The sequence below is a fragment of the Megalobrama amblycephala genome, linkage group LG21 (assembly GCF_018812025.1).
Source record: "Megalobrama amblycephala isolate DHTTF-2021 linkage group LG21, ASM1881202v1, whole genome shotgun sequence".
Classification (NCBI taxonomy): domain Eukaryota; kingdom Metazoa; phylum Chordata; class Actinopteri; order Cypriniformes; family Xenocyprididae; genus Megalobrama; species Megalobrama amblycephala.
In genome coordinates, this window is record NC_063064.1 from 1,280,288 (window position 1) to 1,306,695 (window position 26,408).

The window sequence follows — 26,408 nt, forward strand, 5'->3', positions numbered from 1 at the left end:
AAAAACAAACTAACCCTAAGTGCTTTCCAAACAGCCTATTTTTTTGTAGATCAAGAGTTCGGTGTTGCGAATTTGTGTGTCAAAGTTCGCCAAACTTGATCCAGAAGGTAATTTCTTTACCTCCAGAAATCCATCAGGCAAACTTAGTGTCGATTCCCACTGAATGACTGGATTTCAAAGAAATTATGCATTTGACCACACCTTAAAGGGATAGTTCACCCACAAATAGGACATCATTTACACACACTCATGTCGTTCAAACTTTATCTTCAAAACACATATTGACGCACATGCGTAGAGCACATAAAATATGGTCAATGGAAGCTCAAACATGCTTGTTTGACATGCAAGATCCATTGAGGTTTGTTGGTACGTGTCAAGCAAGTACAGTTGAGCTTCCATTGCCATCAATATATGTCAATTGAACAATGTTTATATATGTGAATAAAAGCCTAAATTAAATCAATTCAACATATAAAGTGATTGTGTCTCTTCAGAAGACTTGATTAAAACCATATGGATTACTTTTACCATGTCTTGATGAACTTTTGTGAATGATCTTCCAATATTGGGACAGAAGCATTTGGAAAGACATAAGGATGACCCTCAACTCTGGTCTACCTCATGAAATTTCTACAGCATTTGTTCTCAGTGTGAGCAAACACATCACAGTGCCATTCTGAAGATAATGATAAATGAATAATTCATAGGTTTTATTTGCACAAAGGTTTATTCAAAGCTTCCCCACAAGCTCCAGTTACAGAAAGTGTCTGAATCTTCAATACTCTCATCTAACGAGTCGATCAACAAACATTGATTTATCTGACCATCACATTCTTTCCCTTTTCCATTACCAACACCAAACCCAGAAAGCATGAGGAACAGCGGCATCACGACGGGCGGACGCGAGGAGGACGAGCTGCTGCGAGGACCTTTACTAGACGCAGGATGATCTGGTTACGCTTCTGCTGTCGTAGGAAGAACTTTGACATACAGGGTCTTCGTGTTCAGGTCTTCAGAGAGGACGCCGTCACTTCTGAAAACACAAAAAAATTAACATTACTGCTAATTACTGGATCAAGTTATTAACATATTACAGAATCACACTGGATTTATACGTCTTCTGAAGTGAATGTGTTACTATACCATGAGGCCATGGGAAAGGATTTGTGACAACATGTTACACACATTCATACTATATAAAACATACTTTTTAATGGCTGCAAAGTAAGTTTATTTATCAAATATAAAACCCTCTATACAGTATGTGATTTCAGGTGCAGCAGTCTCTATATATGCCTCGCGTCCCATCTTAAGTGAGAGTATTTGGGATTTCTTCACAAGTGACAGTAAGAACAAGTGAACACGTTTCTATTCACTGGCCTTCAGACTAGACAGCGATGATGTGGAGCAGAAGCTCTCAGAGCAGGTGACGAATCATGGGAGACGAATATCTGCCATCTCCGAGACGCACCTGACGGCCATCCTCATCTGTATGTCTAGGAGAACAGAAGAGGCCTCTGGGATATGACCCACTTTCTTTAAGACACCAACAAACTAACAAAACTCTCTTCTGATGCGTTTGGCTTCAGACAAACAGTACAGGTCTGATGCCTGCAGACAAAACGTGTTCAGGCTCTGAGATGAGAAAAGAAATGAGGAAAAATGGCCATTGAGTTTTTCATTTCCAGATGTTTTACAGGAACATTGATCTGCTGTGGAAGAACCTGAGCAGGATCACAGCGGTCCTCACGGTGACAGCAAACACACACATATCAGGGGATTTTAAAATCAAGTCAGGAATCAAATCAGCCAAATGAACGTGTTTGTAGTTCACTGGTGAGATATTGTTGGTCACAATCCACAGTGACATCTAATTTCAGTCTGTTCTTTTCAACAAATCCAAGGGCGTAGATTTGGTTTCAACTTTGGGGGGGTTGAACGTTGGTATGGTTGTATTGTATTGGGGGGGTTGTAACTGATGGATTTGAATATTGGGGGGGGTTACATCCCCCCCATAACCCCCACAAACTACGCCCCTGAACAAATCACTAAATAAACTCACAAATCGCTCTAAATGGATGTTTATTCACAGATCACAACTGACTAGAAACACAGGCTACGTTTACATGCAGCCAAATAATCCATAGCAATCGGATTGACGGCTCAATCAGACTTAAAAGGCCTTCATGTAAACACCTGAATCGATCCGACTGAGCTCGATCCGAATGAAATTTCGCTTCGATTGGAAGGGGTGGTTTATTCCTTTTCTAATCCAATCGAGAGGACACAAACACTTGAACGGATTGAAAACCAAAACACGAAAGGACTGCACGCGTGTAATGACGTAGAAACATGTGGAATAAGCTGCAGTTGTTGTTAAATGAAATGTCGTAAATGAGTGTTGTGTTATTCTGTGAAGAGGAGCAGAACTACGTCCCATCAGTCCTCACGTCTCTCATCCACACACTTTATTTTGGGTGTGGGAAGAGGTGTTTTTACTGATTGATAAATGTAAGCAGCACAGCACAACGGTTCCCAGTACCTAATCAGTACCCGAAATAGATAAATATTAAGTGTTCTCTTTAAAACAAGGAAAAGAAGCAGTGTAGGAGAATAGTGTGTGCAAACAGTGGGAAGCTATATTCGTGCAGTGTGTGCGCATGACAAAAACTTGAAAAATTTGAAGCTTGTGACATAAATGCGCACATCAAACCCGATCACTTCATTTGGTGTTTATGTAAACACTACGTTTGGATTCATCAATCGGAATGAATACATTTCTGAAAATGTTTAAGGTGAGCAGACTGACCTTGAGGTCTGACCTCATCTGACTGATCTGAAGGGAAACCACGTCCCCACATTAGAGCGGAGCTGTAACCCGGCACACAGTAATTGGTTTGGGATTATTTATTGCTCAAGTGACACTGAAGGTCTGGAGAGCAGCAGTGAAGGTGTCCTCCAGTGGAATAAGTGTGAGTGAGCCAGTAAATGAACCCTCAACACACACACTGATGACTGATGGGAAACCGACGACACTGTTCAGAACTCAAGCTGAACTGAGACAGCAAATATGAAGAAGGACTGTAATTCAGATTAAAACGTTGGGAAGCACAAATACAATTGCATGCATTTCATAGAATTTCACATTTTATTAGGATTCTTTTTAAATATTTAATTATTGATTTTTATTATGCATCATATATTAAGTTATTTTCACCAAATATTATATTATATTATATTATATTATATTATATTATATTATATTATATTATATTAATTACATTATATTACATTACTGTTTGCTCATCTTATATAATAGTCAAATATTAGCACATTAGAAATGAATGGGAAACTAATTTAATCTAGTGGAAGCGTTTGGTACTGCGTCCAAACAAAATCTTACTGAAAGCTCATTTTTTGAGTTATCAACCTTTACATTTCTAACACAACTTTAGATTTTTTTTCTTTGATTTTCTTGCAGTTTTACAGTAATATATATATATACAGTACAGTCCAAAAGTTTGGAACCACTAAGATTTTCAATGTTTTTAAAAGAAGTTTCGTCTGCTCACCAAGGCTACATTTATTTAATTAAAAACACAGTAAAAACAGTAATATTGTGAAATATTATTACAATTTAAAATAACTGTGTACTATTTAAATATATTTGGCAAAGTAATTTATTCCTGTGATGCAAAGCTGAATTTACAGCATCATTACTCCAGTCTTCAGTGTCACATGATCCTTCAGAAATCATTCTAATATGCTGATTTGCTGCTCAATAAACATTTATGATTATTTTCAATGTTGAAAACAGTTGTGTACTTTTTTTTTCAGGATTCCTTGATGAATAGAAAGTTCAAAAGAACAGCATTTATCTGAAATACAAAGCTTCTGTAGCATTATACACTACCGTTCAAAAGTTTGGGGTCAGTAAGAATTTTTATTTTTATTTTTCTGAAAAGAAATTAAAGAAATGAATACTTTTATTCAGCAAGGATGCTTTAAATCAATCAAAAGTGACAGTAAAGACATTTATAATGTTACAAAAGATTAGATTTCAGATAAACACTGTTCTTATATATATATATATATATATATATATATATATATATATATATATATATAAATGCATGAAAACAGTATTTTCATGCATTTTTCATAATAAACCAATTCTTCTTTAACTTAAGTTCACTTTTTCCACTCCAGCAATAATCTTTAAAAAGAGATCAAACTGAAGTCTGTGCTCCAAAGCATTCAAGATTTACAACAGTTTAAGTTAGAAATTTCATTTTTAAGTTTATGCTCAGGAAGTGGTTTATAACTACTGCATAAATATAATTTAATACTATTAAATCCCCTAAAAAAAACGAAACATTATTGAACTAAAATATAGTACATTTCTTTTTAATTGGGGGGAATAAAAAGTATTTTTTGACCGCCACATGAGGAACATCAGAGGTCTGAATTATCATTCAGTACATTTCTCTTCCTATCATTCTAGTTCAAAATCCAGTTCAGCATCTTGTATGTTGTGGCCAAGCAATTGACATTCAGCTTGATGATCTGAACGTGAGCAAGTTCCTGCTCCTGCCTCACATTCATCGTTTCATAGTCAAAGTCCACTGCATGACAGAAAGACTTCAGTAACAGCTCCTGACGTTCAGTGACGTCTGTGATGTTTCTGATATCTCATAAAGGACATGAGTCAAGGGTTGTAGGGAAAATGAAAAATAATAACCAAATAAATAAAATAAAAGTGATGAAATATTGCTGTGTAGTTTATTGCATATTAGATATGCACGATTAATCGTTAAAGACTCAAACACTCGGCTCGGTCTATTAAACCTTTGACAAGTACGAATATTCAAATCTACGTTCTGATCCAAAGAGAGCCGTCAGTCAAACACACAGTATTATTTCTATTCTGTATTATTATTTATGTCTTACAATAATTCAGATTATCACAGAAGTACTGCGATAAAAGTTTATAGTTCAGATATAAACACTGACGTCTACAGTAGTGATCAAAATAGAGTATAACGCCTTATGAAAGCAACTTCATGCTTCAAATAAAGATTGTATCAATTACATCGTTACACCAGTAGGTGGCAACAAGTGATTTAAAACATGTAACTGTCATTGAATCATTCATTCAAGAGATTCATTCAAAAACACTGATTCATTCAGTAATAATGAGTGAGTCATTGAATCATTCATTCACCAATGTTTTAAACAAAAAATAATTAATTCAAATTAAATAGCCTGCAACAATTAACATGTTGTCAGAACCTCTAGTAAATAATGTTATTTAGTTTAGTTGTCCGTTCAGAATCATGCAGCTCTATTGCATACAGCAAGTGAAGACTTTTGTATCGTAATATCTGAATGTTAACGGTAATGATGGATGCTGCTGTCAGATACACTGATGACTTCATTCGTATCTTTTTTACTGTTTACTCGAGGCTTGAAACAACTTTACTTTCTGGCCGACATCACCAATACTGATGGATGAAATCAAGCCCTTCTTCTGAGTCACATTTTATTCAGAAATATGTAAACTGGTCAGTTTTGCAGGATTTATATTAATATTTAACTTCTTAAATAGAGGAGTGTGGCATCAACAAACAAACCTTCACTGGTATTGAATGTCAGTATGGTGTTTCACAAGGGTTCTGGGAAATGAACACGTGGGAGATTTCTCATATCCATACATGCTGAGTACAGATTGAGTGAACGGACGTGTTCCTCACCTTCTGTGAGCTCTTCGTTCATGTACAGCATCAGTCTCCTTCCTCTCAGACCGAAGACTTTAGCAGTTTCACGCAGCAGATCAGGGTGAAGTAAGGGGTTTTTACCCGCCGGGTTCATCAAGAGCAGCGTGGCCACATCTCCCGTCTGACACTCTACAGGACAAAACACACACAGAGTCACACACACACACACACACACACACACACACACCAGATCAACACTGGGTGTTAGTGACTGAACAGTGAAGCTCACCTGCTGGACTGGCGTTCACGAGCTGCAGGTTGACATACGGACAGAGCAGAGAGTCTGAGCTGCTCACATCGGCAGGACTCGAACCCGAGGTCACCGCCAGTGTCTTCCCGCTCAGAGACATCAGATCAGTCTCGGCACGCAGCGCTGAAAGAGACAAATATGTCTGACTGAACAAAAACAAGTATATTTCGAGCACCTTCAGAGGATGGATTCATTCAGGAAGAGTTTCCACTGTTTTCCCTATATACATCTACTAAGAAGGGAAGTCAAATGACCAGAACCCCACTATCAAGTCAATACTAAACAAATACATGAATCTTTCAATCTTATCATACGCGCTAACTAAAACTGTCTGCGATCACATGCTCATGTACGTGTCTGCATGTGTTCAATCGCTCATTACTCAAACAATGGTATTGTGACAACACTATCCAGTGAGCGTGGAGAAAAATGAGATGGAGAACACGCATATATACATGACTAAACACTGATCAGTTCAAGAATCAATGACCTGAATGAAAACACACTCAACTGCTTCAGTAAACTCCAAACAGAGACAGATGGACAAATAAATAAACCCTGAGCAAACAAGGGTTCAGCTAATTAAAATCACGCCGTTATTCCTAATTAATAAGCTGAATATGTGTGTGCATCTGTAAATACATTATTAGTCAAAACTCCTGCTATTCGTGACTTTTCTGATGCAACAGCAGCAGTAAGTCATGACAAACCGTCAGTGATTTTACCACGGTGTTACAACCCTATATTCATATAAGTGTATCAAGTGAATATAAAATATTCACTTGAAGTCCCCTTGAGATTTTAAGTTATCCCAACAATTGAAAGGAAAGCGATATCTTTGTCTTAGTATCCTTTAAGGGAATTTCCCATGACAGCGATAGTCAATGCATTTGTCAGTTGTGTCTTATAAGTTGTTGTTTAAAGTAAAAATAACGTCCTTGTTTACAACCTTGTTTGAGTCAATTTCAATGTAAAAGTTTGTACAACAGAAATAAATGCAAGCAAATAGTTGAGTCAAAAGTACCAAAGCAGTGCTCTAGTGAGTACAGGATTTCAGTTAAATAAAAATATAAAGTTATCAAACTTAACTTTGCCCTTAGCCAAATCTATTTGCTCTAGAACAAGTAATAGATTAATAAGACCAAAGATTGCCTGTTTGATATACCCAAAATGAATTATACCTCATGTTTATCACTATAATATGCTGTTATACTCCATATAACTCCATATAAAAGTCAGAATCTAAGCTTTTTTTTGCACAGGCCTATCTAAAGGGTTAATGGTGTCACCTGGTGATCAACTGTAAAAATGACAAATTTTACCTCTTCCCAACAGGGAAAACCACCATCAATCAAGAATGCATGATTATATGGTATCATGGCTTTGCAATCAAAAAATGTCGTTATAATGGAAGTCAATGGGGCAAAAACAGCCACGAACAGTAAATGAGGGAGAAAAAATTAAAATCTGATGCTGCACAAAAACTAACAATGCATCAAAACCAATGTTGTTACTAATCGTTCACATGTCCAAAACTGTGATAAAATGTAAAAAAAAAAAAATCCAGTCCACAATCACATTTTATATTGAAAATAAGTCATTTTGTGTGTTTTTTTTCCAAAAATCAGTGACATCATTTATAAACTTGGCAATAAAAGAGTTAAAAATCCTGGAATTTTTTTTTTTTTTTTTTTTTTTAATATTTAGTAGTTTTGATCAGGACTGAGGTTGATTAACAGATTTATGTAAAAAATATTTATCTGATACATTTTTACAGCAGTTTAATTTAGTGGATGTTTTCATCCACGAACATAACGAAAGGGTAGTGAATTTGCCCACAGTGTATTTTTTAAGGTTTTGAAAATTTTCAAAGCATTTTCACAAAATATGTATCAAAATAAGATTTGTCACCAAAAATCATTCCATTTGTTGAAACACAGAGAAAGTTGTGGCCAAATTAAGATTCAAAAACACCCTATAGTGGATGAAAACATCCCCAACAGCAGATAAGGGTTAAACACTATCTACATAAGAGATACACTTCATACATGCAATATATCAATATATTGGCCACTTTGTCAATCGAAAACCCCATACCATTTCTTAACCAGGTTCTGATTGTTGTGTCCATCTGTCTGGAGTTGTAAAGTGTCTGTGAGCCAGATCTCACCTGTCTTCCCATTGAATATGGCCACAGGCGCACCGTTGAGTCCAAAGACACTGCAGCACACCGTCTTCAGCCGCTCCACGTCCAGTATGTTATCTCCCTTGGGATTCTCCAGCAGAACGACACCCTCTGAGAAACACATGAATGGAACGAGTTTAAACACGGCGCTGAGAGCACAACACCGCTGGAATGGACAAACAGCACCACGAACATGTGTTTAGAGCAGTGGTTCTCAAACGGGGGGCCCCACAAAAGTTCTAGAACATTATTAAAAAATAATAATAATTGAATTAGAAATATGTAAAATTAAATGTTCAATATTCATCTACATTCACTGTGAATAGTAAATTAATGTTCAATATTATTCACTTTTGTTAAGGGGTGTGTCGGTCAGAGTGATGACTGGCCCACCGCAGTGGCCAAATACCGGCATTGGTAAGCCAAAACACATTATTGTGAACGTGAATGCTTTTTAACGTGGAGCAAACATGAGTGAGGTACAAAATTTTGTTAGCAATAGAAATGAAAGGTTAGCAACCAAATGTTACATCGCGACCACTGAAACATTTGAATTTGTGCCAAACATGAGAGGTATGTGTGAGCCCATGAATTATAATTAGGCCATATGTCGGTTTAGTATTCTGTTTGTTTTTTGCGATTTTTCACAAATTTAACAATAACCTATTCCATGAATTAGCCTGTAAACGTTACTTTCTTTCGTTGGTAATCCCTAGGCTATTCGCATCCTTTACTAGGCAAAGGAGAAAAACACTGTATCTCGCTAGCTTCAATCTTTATTTGACGTCAAATTAAGTTTTTACACAGCTTCTGCTTGTTGGACATGGTAAGGCACATCAAGTTTATTTGTAGGCTATGTTGCATTTCACATGCACAGGTGATTTAATTTTGTTTTCTTCGGTAGCGCAGCATCAAATAGCTATTCGTACTTGCTCGTGCAGAAGATGAAGTTCACTCTTCTGACCTTTTACAATCGTGTCCATTGCTTTGGAACATTGGGAGAAAACAAGACAAGAGATAGGCTCTGTCCTGCTCATGTCCCACAGTCCTCTCAAAGCGGGATATGCTAAATATTTATTTTTGTGTGGAAATATAATTAAACTTTGCTTACTTCCAAAATTGCATGTAATTTCTATTGCTTTCCATGCATATTGTTTTAACGTTCGATTCACATTAAAAGGGTAATTTCTGCATTGTTCATTCCTGCATAACATTCTGCTTAAAAATGTCTCCGTCATTTGTTGCACTTTTCCAAAACAAAAATTTCTCAAAGTAAGCTATCAGTTTCAACGCAATACCAGTTCTAACTGTTAAAACAGTTTCATGACAATTTGTTCCATTTTATGGAATATAGAATTTATCATAAATTGTGCAATCCAACATTATAGCAATAAGGCTACCAACCAACAGAATTGATGTTCCAGCACTGTATAATTTAATATGCTTTTGCTTTGATTAAAATTGCAAGTTTGACGCTGTTTTGTGTCATGAATTTTTTTTGGGGGCCCCAAAGCGATGCACCCAACACAAAGGGCGCCTGAAAACGTTTGAGAACCACTGGTTTAGAGAGTAGACGGCTCTCGATTTCCTGTGTTCCATGCACGTTCTTATCCTGATTATGTTAAATAAGCAGACCATGTATATGTTCATATATTCTGTCAAAATACCGCTGATTTATTTAACATCACATCTCACATAAGTGCAACACTGCCAAGTCAGATACATGATTAGGTTTTGATGTCGCTAGCAGGGAATAGCCCGATTTATTAATAAAGTCTTGTAAATGTGGTTATTGGTTTGCATGTGAACCAGGACAACAGGTTAATTCAATAAGCTGATTGCTGTGAGTTATTAGCGTATCGGCGGTGCTCAATGAAAAAGAAAAGTACATCAATGCTTGCAAAAGCATTCGTTCACTTGTGAGTGTGTCTTCAGGCGTACCTTGCTCTTTGTCCTTGAGCGTGACTCTGAGGTTGACGTAAGCGCAGGCTGCAGTGGTCAGCGGGGCTCTGGAGACTCCGGCTCCTCTCACGATAGTCAACTCCAGATCGGAGCCTTTCAACTATCATACAACAAAAACAAAAATCACAAATCAACCATGATGCACTCCCACCAAAATACCTTTCTAGATATGCTGTTACACAACACAAGTCGAGTTCCAATTCAGAGGCTGCGTTACCGACAAAAAAAAAAAAAAAATTACTATACTATACTATATTTGAGCTCACTGAAGCGGTTTTCATCCGAGTAGCTCTCTCTCAGCCATAGGACATGCAAAGTTTTTTCTCTGGTGTGTGTGTTGGACTAGTAGTTGTTCATTTAAGCCATTAGTTGACTAATCACATTTATATTAATTTGATTTCTTAAATACTGGAGAGAATAAACCATGATAATGAGCATTTACGTAATATAGGCTATATGGCATTCAAGTGCACGCATAAAGCTTGCCATAAAGAACCGGCAAAACGAATGATTATGAATGTGACAAAAACAGTAAGGAGACATTTTAATTGTTTATTAATAAACTAACTAAAGTTTTCTGAAACCGTGTCGGCTGCAAAGATGAAGTTGACATTGCTGACTCTCATCATCTCCACAGAGAAATGCACATTTCATTCAGATTACATAATTAGAGAGTAGCCTATTTCTTTTCGTTTTGAATTATTTTGTTTAAAAGTAGACATTTCAAGCTTTCTATAGATATATTTCTCATGTCTGTGAGGCAAGCAGCCGCTGAGTTTTGGTTCATTCAGCCTGTAAGATGCGCTCCAGTTCACGTGCAAGTGATCGCGCCGGCGCCATGATTATATTGTCATGATTATATTTTCTGCTATATTTGCTTCTTATTTATTAAATCCAGGCAGTTGGTTGATTAAACAATGATTAAAATGAAGATACAATTTTTACTATACGAAATTCACTTTAAAAGAAAGACTTTCTACAAAACATAACTTAATGAAGTGGTCAAAATCATGTCTGACCGGCTCTATGTCTCCCAATATATTGCGCATCTTATGACGTATGCTATCTTACTCATGTTGTTCACTTTTCCATAATCAAATAGAGGAATTTAAAACATAACATTAAACAAATAATCATTTATTTTTTAGACATATTTAATATTGGGGGCATCCAAGTTAACTGACATATTTGATTTTTTTTTTAACGCAATAGTTACTTTCCCTGGTAATTTGTTACTCTTATAATGATGTAACTCAGTTACTATTTGTGAGAAGTAACTAGTAACTATAACTAATTACTTTTTTAAAGTAACTTGCCCAACACTGCTTATGTCCGTTTCGGTTAGTCTGCATCATCATGCATGATGCTTTATCTATATTTGATCTATAAAGAGTTATATAGTGTATTCATATTAGCAGGCACACAATGCATGTCTAGAGCACTCAAGACTACATGTGCTGTTTGAGTTCAAGTTCAGTAATGATTTCACAAAGTTTTCTCTGTGTTCTGACCCTATGGTGAGTGCTGTAGCGGATCTGTGTGGTACATAAGCACCCATACATTATATAACATGTTCATGTCTTATTCAAACCACAGCTTTTGAGTTTTTATACATGCTTTAGGGATAGCTCACCTAAGTCAATTCTCTCATATTATTTACTGCAAACCTGTATGACTCTTTCTTCAGTTTAACACAAAGGTATTTTGAAAATTGTCAGGTCACATCAAATGCATTTGTATATTGCTTTTCACAATGCACCGTTTCAAAAGCAGCTTTAAAGAAAATCATGATGTTAATGTTTAAAATATCTTCATGCCCTATAGTCTCATCTTAGCAGATTAGGATTAGAACTGTGCGATAATATAGTTTCATGACAATCTAAACCAATCAAACAGCTTGAAATTTGCTATATAGTTGAGTGTACTATATGTATACGGTAGGGCTGTCAAACGATTAATCGCGATTAATCGCATACAAAATAAAGTTTGAGTTTGCCTAATATATGTGTGAGTACTGTGTGTAATTATTATGTATATATAAATACAAACACATTCATGTATATATTTGAGAAATATTTACAAGTATATGTATTTATTTATATTTTATATAACTTATATTATATATAAATAAAAATATTTTGTTCATAAATAAGATATTTCTCTTAACTATATACATTAATTTGTTTGTATTTATATATACATAATAATTACACACAGTACTCATCCATATATTATGCAAACTCAAACTTTTATTTTGTATGCGATTAATCGCGATTAATCGTTTGACAGCCCTAGTATACGGATAAAGTAGGATGTACTATATAGCTGAGCGTTAATATAGCTAATAAATGTCCAAAAATTGAGTGTTTTTTTGCCCATACAATGAAAGTCAGTGTTGTTTTGGATCTCAGCAGCTTTAATAACATGGACAAAACATTATATATTATATTTTGAATAATTGTCTATTGGTATCGACAGAGAAATTTATCGGAACACTTTCTTTATTCCACTTTCTTTATTTCTTTATTAGGTTTTTATAATTAACTAACACTGCTTTTGTCAGTTTTTACAAGATGGACAAAATTTATCATCAAAAAAGTCATTTGGTTTAACCAAAATTTCGGTTACACCAAATGACAATATTTTCAAACAATGCTAACAGGCTGATATCTAGCTAGCTTACAAAAGGACAATCAAACATTTTACATTTAGTTCAAGTTTTTAAAATATTACAACATTTTTCATGTTTTATAGCGGTTGCACCGAATGACCTGATGTTTCGGGACATGCGTATGATCAAGAGAAAACATGAATTTATCAAATAGTTAAGAGAGAGTTCGTTACTTTGCTTCATGACCATGTGGTCCTTTGCAAGTGTCTGAATGATGTCACATCCTGTCACATGATACTAACCACAGGACTTGATCCAAAACGGTCCCTTTATATCGGTTACTCCAAATGACATCAATGAAATTCATTCATTCTCATTACAAAGCGACGACTTCTACACAATTTTAATATCATTTTACACTATGTTGATATATGATGTTATAAAATCATGCCAGAATAAAAAATATATACATTTATTACATTTTAAGATATTTTAATCACAAATGAAATGGCTCTATTGGCCTTTGGACGGTTAAACCAAATGACATTTTGATACTTCAAAATATTTAAAATACCTTTATATGTAGCAAAATATAATTAAAACCTTTTGAAGAGATCTAGTTGTTCTACCTTACATACTTTTGATGTCATACCTTTGTTTTTTATTATCATTAAGGCCTTTTGACAAAAAAAAAAAAAAAGATGCATCACGTTCCAAATGCATTATTGTCGCATTAACTTTGACAGCCCTAAATTCAACACAAGAGACATTTTCTTCACACACAGTGTGAGTTTCAGTCTGACATGTTTTTCTGCCCCCTTCTGATTGACAGGATATAATCTAAACAATCTGGCAATGGCCAAATAAATATAATTGCTTTTATTATTGGCAGATACATCAGTGTATCCCTACCCAGAATATATCAAATGTTGGTATCAGGACATTAGTAGAAGAACAAACAGCAGGAAATGAGCACCGACAGCAGAATGAGTATCTGAGCATCTCAGAGTCAAGTGCGTCACCTGAGTTTTCTCCTGGACGATCACACTGGCATTCTGGGCCACTGGATACGGCTTGAGAGGAGCTTTAGTAGTGGCCAAGATGAAGTCCGTGTGTGCTTGGATGACTTGATCCAGGTATTCCCCAGTCGGCTGACTGCTGTAGTATACGGTGATCTCATCCGATGGGACCAAATGACCCTGAGACGACATGTTTGGACACATTAAAGCCTCATACGCAGGAGTACAGTAACCAGTCACTCAAATGATTCTCAATATTATACATTATTTAGTTTGAAGCCACCTGAAGTCGACGATTAACATTTTCTGAAAGATGTCACTGGTCATTTATTGTGCTCGAGTCTCTCAGAACAGCTCATTTAATCTGCCTTCATTTCAAAGGGTAAGAAAAATCAGATGTGTACTGGGAAATGGCAGCAAGTGCTAATTAAATTTCCCAAAGCAGACACTATGAGAAAACAAACGGGCTTGTTGTGGAAAATATGGGCTTGGGCATTCGGTACCTTTGAACAACAAGGGGAAAAAAAAAATCCCACAATGGCTTCTGCTTTTCCATGAACCCTCCCTGGTTACCAGCTCTCATCTCAGCAAACGCTGAAAAATTAATTCCCTCCCATGGAAAATTCCCTCAGATTTTTTTCAGACTTTCAATAAGAGAGGAATTCGGTCCTGGCGGGCGTCCATGTGCCCTTCCCCCTCACATGTAGACCTCGCACTGCTCGTAGAGTGGAAAAAACGCTTGTTTATTAAGAAAAAAGGAGGACGAGGGGGGTGAAGAAAGGAAATCAGTCTTACTTTACTGATTTCCATACAACTTCAAAGCGCTGTTTGCCTTTAAGCTTTATTACAGCAGCGCTGTAAGACCCAACAACTGCTCAACGAACGCAGAACTCTGGGGTGGAAACATTGTCCAAATAGCATCTCTCACGAGTCTGGGAAAAACAAGTGAGCTGGACCCCGAGAGAGAGAGAGAGAGAGAGAGCAAAGACAAACACATGATGGGAGGAGACGTCAGAGGTGTGGAAGCACACGGCAGAAATAAGACCTTCACCAAAATATCTACTGACTTAACGCTACTCTGGGGAAAACCAGCGAGAACTGCACCACTGGAGGCAGAACTGAATCTTGATCTGAATAATGACTCTATTGTGTGCAGAGCTGCTTAAAGCTGAATTCACATTTCATAATTGATGAACTTTACACAGATATTGAACTTGAACTAAATCAACACTGAACTGAACTGAGAGGAATAATGACATTATTGTCTTTGTATTGCTTTACAACTGAAATTGTCTCATATTTGATTAAAGGTGCCCTAGAACCAGTTTTTACAAGATGTAATATAAGTCTAAGGTGTCCCCTGAATGTGTCTGTGAAGTTTCAGCTCAAAATACCCCATAGATTTTTTTTTAATGAATTTTTTTAACTGCCTATTTTGGGGCATCATTAACTATGCACCGATTCAGGCTGCGGCCCCTTTAAATCTCTTGCTCCCTACCCTCCCGAGCTCTCGACTATAATACATTGCATAAACAAAGTTCACACAGCTAATATAACCCTCAAATGGATCTTTACAAGATGTTCGTCATGCATGCTGCATGTATGCATCGGATCATGTGAGTATAGTATTTATTTGGATGTTTACATTTGATTCTGAATGAGTTTGATGGTGCTCTGTGGCTAAAGCTAACATTACACACCGTTGGAGAGATTTATAAAGAATAAAGTGTTTATGAATTATACAGACTGCAAGTGTTTAAAAATGAAAATAACGACGGTTCTTGTCTCTGCGAATACAGTAATAAACGATGGTAACTTTAACCACATTTAACAGTACATTAACAACATGCTAACGAAACATTTAGAAAGACAATTTACAAATATCACTAAAAATATCATGATATCATGGATCATGTCAGTTATTATTGCTCCATCTGCCATTTTTCACTATTGTCCTTGCTTGCTTACCTAGTCTGATGATTCAGCTGTGCACAGATCCAGACGTTAATACTGGCTTGTCTAATGCCTTGAACATGGGCGGGCATATGCAAATATTGGGGGCGTACATATTAATGATCCCGACTGTTACGTAACAGTCAGTGTTATGTTGAGATTCGCCTGTTCTTCAGAGGTCTTTTAAACAAATGGGATTTACATAGAAGGAGGAAACAATGGTGTTTGAGACTCACTGTATGTCATTTCCATGTACTGAACTCTTGTTATTCAACTATGGCGAGGTAAATTCAATTTTTGATTCTAGGGCACCTTTAAGTTTGAATCATTGAATCACTGTTTATCACTGTAAGGCAGCTTCAAAACAATCTGAATTATCTGAAGTGCTATAGAAATGACTCGCTTGACTTCAGGTCCTCACCTTCTTGCGCAGCTTCTGGATGCGGTTAATGACCTCACGTGCCACACCTTCATCCACCATGGACTGATCCGGCGTGACGTCGAGCAGAACCAGCACCTATGAAGACAAACATTTGCGCTCTCATCATTTTGTGACAGGAGCGTGTTGACTGAGATGAGCGAGGACAGATTGAGCACCTGAGCATCTGAATGGGCCTCGTACTGGGTCGGTGTTCCTGAGGTCTGATCGAAGCTGTACATCAGACGCAGGTCATCCTCATGAAGCTCATGACCGTCCACAATGATAGATCCTGCAGAGGAGGTGAACAGATCACTGAGCTTCAGTGAAAGCATGAGGGACTGAAGTCAGAGCAACTGAAACTTTTTTGGTAATATAAAAAAAACATTATAAATAATTAAATTCCCAAATTTCAAAAACTGAACGTTCTGGTTTACATTTTTGTTTTGGTGCGTAACAGGAGAATGAACCTCATTGGTTCTTGCTGAAGCTCAAACGTGCTGCGTAATACGAGAATGAACCTCATTGGTTCTTGCAGAAGCTCAAACGTGCTGCGTAACACGAGAATGAACCTCATTGGTTCTTGAGGAAGCTCAAACATGCTGCGTAACACGAGAATGAACCTCACTGGTTCTCGCAGAAGCTCAAACTTGATGCGTAACATGAGAATTAACCTCATTGGTTCTCGCAGAAGCTCAAACTTGATGCGTAACATGAGAACGAACCTCACTGGTTCTTGTTGAAGCTCAAACGTTATGCGTAACACGAGAATGAACCTCATTTGTTCTTGCAGAAGCTCAAATGTGCTGCGTAACACGAGAATGAACCTCACTGGTTCTTGCCGAAGATCAAATGTGCTGCGTAACACATGAGAATGAACTTCATTGGTTCTTGCTGAAGCTCAAACTTGACTGCGTAACACGAAGAATGAACCTCATTGGTTCTTGAGGAAGCTCAAACATGCTGCGTAACACGAGAATGAACCTCACTGGTTCTCGCAGAAGCTCAAACGTGCTGCGTAATACGAGAATGAACCTCATTGGTTCTTGCTGAAGCTCAAACGTGCTGCGTAACACGAGAATGAACCTCATTGGTTCTTGAGGAAGCTCAAACATGCTGCGTAACACGAGAATGAACCTCACTGGTTCTCGCAGAAGCTCAAACGTGCTGCGTAACACGAGAATGAACCTCACTGGTTCTTGCCGAAGATCAAATGTGCTGCGTAACACGAGAATGAACCTCATTGGTTCTTGAGGAAGCTCAAACGTGCTGCGTAACACGAGAATGAACCTCATTGGTTCTTGCTGAAGCTCAAACGTGCTGCGTAACACGAGAATGAACCTCACTGGTTCTTGCTGAAGCTCAAACGTGCTGCGTAACACGAGAATGAACCTCACTGGTTCTTGCTGAAGCTCAAATGTGCTGCGTAACACATGAGAATGAACCTCATTGGTTCTTGCTGGAAGCTCAAACATGCTGCGTAACACGAGAATGAACCTCATTGGTTCTTGCTGAAGCTCAAACGTGCTGCGTAACACGAGAATGAACCTCATTGGTTCTTGCTGAAGCTCAAACGTGCTGCGTAACACGAGAATGAACCTCATTGGTTCTTGAGGAAGCTCAAACGTGCTGCGTAACACGAGAATGAACCTCATTGGTTCTTGCTGAAGCTCAAACGTGCTGCGTAACACGAGAATGAACCTCACTGGTTCTTGCTGAAGCTCAAATGTGCTGCGTAACACATGAGAATGAACCTCACTGGTTCTTGCTGAAGCTCAAATGTGCTGCGTAACACATGAGAATGAACCTCATTGGTTCTTGCTGAAGCTCAAACATGCTGCGTAACACGAGAATGAACCTCACTGGTTCTCGCAGAAGCTCAAACGTGCTGCGTAATACGAGAATGAACCTCACTGGTTCTTGCTGAAGCTCAAACGTGCTGCGTAACACGAGAATGAACCTCACTGGTTCTTGCTGAAGCTCAAATGTGCTGCGTAACACATGAGAATGAACCTCACTGGTTCTTGCTGAAGCTCAAATGTGCTGCGTAACACGAGAATGAACCTCATTGGTTCTTGCTGAAGCTCAAACATGCTGCGTAACACGAGAATGAACCTCATTGGTTCTTGCTGAAGCTCAAACGTGCTGCGTAACACGAGAATGAACCTCATTGGTTCTTGCTGAAGCTCAAACGTGCTGCGTAACACGAGAATGAACCTCATTGGTTCTTGCTGAAGCTCAAACTTGATGCGTAACACGAGAATGAACCTCATTGGTTCTTGCTGAAGCTCAAACGTGCTGCGTAACACGAGAATGAACCTCATTGGTTCTTGCTGAAGCTCAAACGTGCTGCGTAACACGAGAATGAACCTCATTGGTTCTTGCTGAAGCTCAAACGTGCTGCGTAACACGAGAATGAACCTCATTGGTTCTTGCTGAAGCTCAAACGTGCTGCGTAACACGAGAATGAACCTCATTGGTTCTTGCTGAAGCTCAAACTTGATGCGTAACACGAGAATGAACCTCACTGGTTCTTGCCGAAGATCAAATGTGCTGCGTAACACATGAGAATGAACTTCATTGGTTCTTGCTGAAGCTCAAACTTGATGCGTAACACGAGAATGAACCTCACTTGGTTCTTGAGGAAGCTCAAACATGCTGCGTAACACGAGAATGAACCTCATTGGTTCTTGCAGAAGCTCAAACTTGATGCGTAGTATGAGAATGAACCTCATTGGTTCTCGCAGAAGCTCAAATGTGCTGCGTAACAGGAGAATGAGGGTGAGGGTGTGTAATTAATGACAGATTTTTCATTTTTGGGTGAACTAACCCTTTAAGATATTAATTTACATGTTAAAAAGACTTCCAGGTCCAGAAATGACGCTTTTTAAAATCCAATCTTATATCCAAGCCCCCAAGTGGGTCCAATAAATAACTATTATATGCTTTTAAAAAGCACAATTTTCTTTATTAATATCACCGTTTCTGTTGTTACCGTAATGAGAATGTGTGTGGAAATCTACAGCGACCACCTGCTTTCATTCACATCTCATCTACTGCAGCACAATTTCCCAGTCTTATCCATCGTTCCGCTCATTACACCATCAGTGTTACATATAAAAGGCATGAAAATGCTTCAGAAAGGGGAGCGTTGAACACTACTATCAGATCATTGCACTCTAATCTGGGATTTGCACGGCTGGTTTAGCTCTTCCTCTCCAACATCCCACAAACACACAGGTAACCGGCGCCCACGTCAGAGCCAGAAAACGGCCTCCAACTAGAACACCTTTGACATGAGCCTCATGTTTCTCTCTGACAACAGAGAGCAGTGCGATTCACATCAGATCTGAAGATGATTCATTTCTTTCTTTACATGATCAAAAGCACTTCTATTGTTGCTCAAATGGTTTACGTCCATTTATCATTTTCAATAAATAGGATTTTTTTGGTGTATTGAGAATTAATTTTTGTACAATATTAATATTTGTCTGTGATAATTTCAAACATAACTTATTCGGTGGGTTGTTGTGAGTTTGTGTGTTTATCTGCTGAGAGTTTCTCAGATGAAATGGTGAAACACGGCTGAAGTGACTCTCGGAGCTGCTCCGGAGATTCGCTTTTATCACAGCCTTCATTAGTTCCCAGTTTGAGTTTAGCAGAAGAATAAAAGTCACGGCGGTTTCAAACAGCATGGGGGTGAGTAAATGATGGCAGAATGATGATTTTTGTGTGATTCATGTGTAAATGTGGTACATGCCTGTCCTCTGGAAGGCCTCCAGCTCTTCACTCTTCAGCTCCTTGATGGATGCAGTAACAGATTTAAATGCGCCTTTCAGCCGTTTGCCCAGCACCATGTGATCGGGTTCAGCCCTCAGACGAATGCCGTATTTGTCCTTGTCAGTAGACAGAGTGAGTTGGCGAACGTTCAGCTCCTGGTGAAAAACACAATGTCATGCAGCTTCGAGATTGACGAGTTTTAAAACAATATGTAAATAATTTTACTGCTAGAAAAATTACATTTCATCATTGAATTAAAGTGCAAGTGTTCGTTAGATATCGTCACACTCAACTTCACGGTAAATTCTATGTTGAATCAAATAAAATATTTCTTTCTGAATCTAGTTTTTGTAATGTCTATTTGATGCTTTACACAATAATGACGTCAAATTACCTTTTGGGGATAATTTCTCAGCCAAATTTGATGTACGATAAATCTGTGATTAATTCAATTAATTAATTGCCACATCATGTAATTAATTAGATTAAAAATTTTAATCGCTTCCCAGCCCTAATAAAAATGTTATGTGGCTGTGTTGTTGCAACTTAAAGCCACAAGTCTGCTCATACTCCATTTAAAATCTGAGGTTGTTATCTCTAAAACTATGAATTTTATTAATCATTTTCTAAGACCATGTCATCTGAGTTTTTAGAGAAGGTTGATAAGATGCTAATAAAATATTTTATTGCCTTGTAAACACCCATTCACAGTCAATTGCAGGGTTCATCAACTGGCGGCCCGCGGGCCAAATCCGGCTCGCCACTCATCTTCATCCGGCCCTAGGCACCCCAGTCTCTCTCCTCCTCTTTTCCCGGTGCGGCTAAATTTGGTTAGATACGTGGCCGCAGTGGCGCCTGCAGCTATATACGCACTGTTCGTACCATGCACGCTCCTCCGACTGACCTGAGAAATGTTATTATGTGTGTCTGATTTCTGTCGACTGAACCAGCGATATGTATCATTCGTGAATTAATCATTCTTTCATCTCGATTCTTTCTTTTCCGTTACGCGCTTGCATAACAATCTGAAACTATTCGGATACATTTGGACTGCTCTGTCACTGAATCATCTGAAGTTGTTTCTCGGTCAGTAACAACAAACATAGAACAAATAGCGCTGTTTTCATGTGTTTCACTAGTTTACTTTGAACTATACGCAGCACGGCCCAGTGGATAACGGAAAGAAAGCTTAAAGAAGCTGCGTTTATTCCCGATCACTATTACTGAATGCACAAAGGCTTTTCCTGAAAGATCAAATCAAGCAGAAGCTGCTGTTTATTGGCTTCAAACGTTTTATTGTTTGTACACGTCTTTTAAACGTTTAGTTCTGTTGCTATTTTTGGTTGCATCAAGGACATATACAAAGAGCAACTCGTTTTTGCTTTGCTAGCCAGTTAGCTAAATTCTAGTGCATTCTTCTCCAACAAACGCCAACAAACGTCTATGTTCATAGACAAACCATTGTTCATGCTACAAATTAAACGCTACCTTTACAAAAATGCGACTACTCAGTCATGTTGTCACTTAGCTTTCAATATACAGTTTTATCCTGATTAAAGCTTTACTGTAGCCGAATACATCTAAACAAATTTGACACAAATACTAAATTAAATACCATTCATAAACGTCCCTTAAAAGCCACGATCACAGAGATTCTGCTTGACCCTCTTCATCTGGGTCTGATTCGGGCTCAATTTGATACAGCAATATAGACGCCATTACTTACATTTCCACTGAAGCACATGTAACGGCTCTGGTAACAACTAATGGTAAGGGGCGTGGCGTTTCCGGACGCTTCAGCGAATCACAATGGCTCTGGATACACTGGGCCAGATAACCAATCTGAGCGCATTGCGTATTTCGCAGGGAGTGGCTTCATAGAAGCAGGAAGTCAAACTAGCCGTTCATATGACAATGGAAACAGAGGTGTAGAATAAAGGTAAAATATATGAAAAATACGGCTTTTTTAAAAAAAACTAAGCATTAAGATATGTTAAACTGTGCCCCAAAAACACAATCAAACCGCCTCAACATTCCCAACTAGACTGATGAGGAAAACCGGAGAAACTTTTAAATCCCAAAATCACCACCGTTACAAACATTTACCATGAATGAACTGTAGTAAATTACCATGGTTTGTGGAAATGTGGAATATTTATATTGAAAACTATGTTATAGCCATTTATATTGCAATATATTTATTAGGTGGGTAGGGGAATATATAATTCATGTCTTTGTTAAGTTGTAGAGTTTGTACCTGTGTTTAGGCGTTTTTTAGAGTTTGACCTGTGGTTACCAAGCCTAATAAATAATAAAATAATTCTTACCAATAAGCTACAATTAGAGCTACAATTAACATACATACCTACATAACACAATTTAAAAGATTAATATTACGCTTTTACTCAATTTAAACCACCATCGAGTGTTTGTATTGTATTAACTTCCGATCACGATCTAATGTGGATTTTAGTCATTTACTGTTGTCGTTTAAATATATTAAGTGTAGCATTTTATAAGCGGCTAATTAAACATTCTTTACTCATATGAAAATACCCCAAATCACATGAAAATCAAACATGAATCATATACTATCACAATCGCGTGTTTATTAGCTTCTTGTTTCATGTGAAGAAATGTTTCTTTGGGTTTGTTTTTCATGGATCTCAGAACGAGGACGTGTACAGGACGGCATCATGCAGAAGGGCAGGAATTATGCCACGTAAGATGATTGACAGCTGTAGATCGATAGAGCACCTCGCTGAGCCATAACTCACGAACAGGAGAGAGAGAGTGCACTGAACGCTCTTTTAACTCTTCATGTTGCATAATTCAGTGGGAAATGAATAGAAATGGTATTCTGTATGATGAAATATTTTGCAAACGTGAGAATAAATCAATATGAGTACTTTTGAACTAAGAGCCCTAACGGACGCTGTTTAGTGCATCTGTGTGAACACAAATAAACCACAGCAGATGTGAGAGAATATGAATCAAATGAATTATTATGTAACTATTCTATTCAAAATATCAAACATTACAGATTATTTTGCACTCCTGACATGAATTAAGAAATTAATGTTACTGCAACCTAGTTTTATCATAAACAGTGGTCAAATATTGAAGCTGGAGTCTTTAATCTTTCTAATGATACTCAGTTTGTCCAGATCAAGTACGAGTGTGATGTTTTAATGTGCTGTGATTGCCATCAGCGATCTTTTTGTAAGTAAAGAGGTTAATTTGAGTTGATATTGTGTCTTTATATATGGTTAGACTCTTACATGTGTCATTATATTATTAACATTTTACCAAAATCAGGCTCAAATGGAGCTCAAATGGTCATTCACGTCATTAGAGAGGCATTACATTTTCACATTTTTCAAACAGCTTATAAAGTTAGTTTTTTCTGTCATTTGGTCAAAGAGCTGCTCAAAGTTGCCCAAACTGATGATTTAAAACATGTAATCATCCATCCTGATGTTAAATATTTCCAACGAACATGCGGCGATCCCGTGGATGCTCGAGCGCCACCCGCAGAAATGGTCGAGCACCTATACGGAAAAACATTAGATATTCTCCATTCGTTTGAACCAAATAAAGTTGATTGCGACGTTCAGACACGACTTTCTTCTCACGTTAATAGTTCATTTAATGTCAGAATACGCAACATCTGGATCAACATGCACATTTCCAAATTTCTATATATCCTAATTATTGTTAATATGTAATTCATTTTTCTAGGAGCTCATTGCTTCTACCTTCAGTTAAACTGCTAAGAGTGATTGTAAATTAATTGCCTAAATTGTTACATTATTAGCATATACCAAGTTTGGTAACAAATGCAAATCAATATTTACATAGCGTAGTAGTTGTAAATGTATCTGTCTCACACATGTCCCGCAAAATCACATGTACTGTCCTGCAACAGATCGATAGCGAGGTGGTCACCCTATTTAAGACAGTACTGGCTATGACTCAAAAAACAAAACCTATAGACTAAAGACACTTTTCCACTCCTCAAAACAAAACATTAGCCTTTATATAGATAGATATATGGGTCAATTATGTGACGTATCATTTTTTTTTTTGTCCAAAGGCCTTAATAATCATAAAAAAACAAAGATATGACATCCATACGCATGTCCCGAAACATCAGGTCATTCGGTGCAACCGCAATAAAACATGGAAAATGTTGTAATATTTTAAAAACTTGTACTAAATATAAAATGTTTGATTGTTCTTTTGCTAGCTAGCTAGATATCAGCCTGTTAGCATTGATTGAAAATATCGTCATTCGGTAAATTTTGGTTAAACCGAATGACTTTTTTGGTGACAAATTTTGACACAAAAAAATGACACAAGCAGTGTTAATTGAATATAAAAACCACAATCTCATTGTTAACACTTAATAAAACTTCAAAATTAATCATATCTCCTTTATGTTTTTTTTTTACACTTATTCATCAATGACCCATATACTGTTTCTTAATTAAAGAAAACATTGTACTTATTCAAAGAGCCAGTTCTTTATTTACCCTTGCATTGCAAACAAGCAGAAACAGTCCAAAATGCAGGTGGCACTTCATTAAGATAGACAGGGCGGAGTTATGAGATTTGACTGACAGTTTGAACAGCCAATGAAGGTATGAGGTTCAGTCAAATGCTCTTTTTTTCTGCTTGTTTCCATGTTCATCTTTCTTTAGTGTGTAATGTTGCTGTTTGAGGGAGTTCTTCTCTATATCAGTGTTTCTGAAACACCTCCATCTTGAGTTCTTCACAATATTCCTCATTTAAATAATTCATGCGCATAATAATGGGGCGGGGCCTGGTTGAGTTAATTAGTAGTGTGTTGAAACTCGCAGTTATGGTAAGGAGCGGGACATTTCCCAAACACCAATCACAACACACTGCTCCAGCCGACCAATCGGAGCACATTGTGCTTTTCAGAAGGAGGGGCTTCATAGAGACAGGAACTAAACAGAGCGTTACTGACAGACTGGGAAGAGAGGAGCTGCAACACTGGAGAATATGAGGAAAATATGACTAAGAGAAGTTTTGAGCCTGACAGTGATGATATAAAGTTTTAAAGCACCTGTGAGAGAGACATGAGTGAGGGTTTGTGTTTGGTGTATTGCAGTGGGAGATGGTTCATTAAATCAGGTGACTGCAGCGTTTGTTGTGTTTCTCACATTGTGAGAGCAGAACGGCTCAGTTTGTGCCTCCACTGCGACGGCTCACATGTTCGTCTGGGACACGAGTCACAGAAGCATCATCTGAATAAAACATGGCATCTAATGAACCACACAGAGACGGTGCTTTACACCAGCCGAAAGGAAGCACTTTCAACTCTCTGTGTCACCAACAAATTCATCACTTTAAGAGCATTATGTCATAAAGACAATCTGATGCAAAAAAAGAAAGCAGTCTCTGTAGGTCAGTGAATGGTTAAAACTGCATCTCAGATGCTGCAGGATATGAATGCATTTAAACACCTGATTACCTCTCGCTAAATAATGCAAAGCGAAATGCAACTGGAAAAACGTCCAGTTTCATCATCTTTCATCCAGGTTATTTTCTCATGAATATATTTGTGAGCTGAGCGGGTCACGGTGAATACTGAAGCTAGCGCCGGGATCAATGGTGTGCGTGTGGCGTGTGCCGCCCATTGCTTTCTCCACGGGGGTGTTTAACAATCGAGCGTGGCAGACACGGAGACAGAGGGGCTAATTTTAGCTCGGAGGCCCAGCCCACCCATAAATCATTGCGGCAGGGGCTGGAGATGAAGGACACAGGTTGAGCGTCTGCTCACACACTCACTGCACGACGTGTGTTCACGCACACAGGAGGATCACAGTGACGCAGCCACTGCTACATGCTTAGGTTAACACATTTGCCTAGAGCACCACACCAGCAGAGGGCCCTGCTGAGCTGAACAAACACTGAAGTCACCATTAAATTCACAATTCTTATTTTTTATTGGAATATTGCAGTGTTTATTCTAAATGATTTATAAATGCACATCATTATTGTTTTTAATTCATGTTTCTAATAATCTTGAATCAGAATATCTTCTCCTCCCTCTTGCAGCATCTCTACCTGTCACTCACATGAGATCCACCAATAGCAAACCACAACCATCCAATCAATTCCCCACAGACAAAATCAAGCCCCGCCCTACATCTGTTCTTGTTTGAGAAGCGTTTCACTCGGATATACGGCACAATAGGGAAGAAAAGAGTAGTGCAACTTTTTTTATTGATATATTTATTGATATATTCATGATATTTATATATTTGTTACATCCAACAAAGTAAACTATCAGATTGAAGGACGATTCTCTCAAAACTGTATTTTTTGCAAGCTTTTTTCAAAGTAAATTTAGGTGTCTTTCCAAAAAAAAAAAAAAGAAAAAAAAAAGCACAACTTCTCAGTTCAGTTCAGTATGTGTAT

The 26,408-nt window shown here is 37.7% G+C and overlaps 1 protein-coding gene across 2 annotated transcripts in view; it reads right to left on the minus strand.

The window, feature by feature from the left end:
• Positions 1-711: 711 nt before the first annotated feature.
• The window catches only part of iars1 (isoleucyl-tRNA synthetase 1), a 98,764-nt gene continuing 73,067 nt past the window's right edge, over positions 712-26,408 (minus strand). For both annotated transcript variants that reach the window (XM_048171961.1, XM_048171960.1), the window contains exons 26-34: positions 19,939-20,113; positions 16,358-16,470; positions 16,182-16,277; positions 13,811-13,987; positions 10,157-10,277; positions 8,201-8,326; positions 6,010-6,153; positions 5,757-5,909; positions 712-1,036 (exon numbers count right to left, since the gene is read on the minus strand). In XM_048171961.1, coding sequence (XP_048027918.1) covers positions 1,008-1,036; positions 5,757-5,909; positions 6,010-6,153; positions 8,201-8,326; positions 10,157-10,277; positions 13,811-13,987; positions 16,182-16,277; positions 16,358-16,470; positions 19,939-20,113 — 1,134 coding nt within the window. In that variant the 3' untranslated portion in view covers positions 712-1,007. The remainder of the gene's footprint in view (positions 1,037-5,756; positions 5,910-6,009; positions 6,154-8,200; positions 8,327-10,156; positions 10,278-13,810; positions 13,988-16,181; positions 16,278-16,357; positions 16,471-19,938; positions 20,114-26,408) is intronic.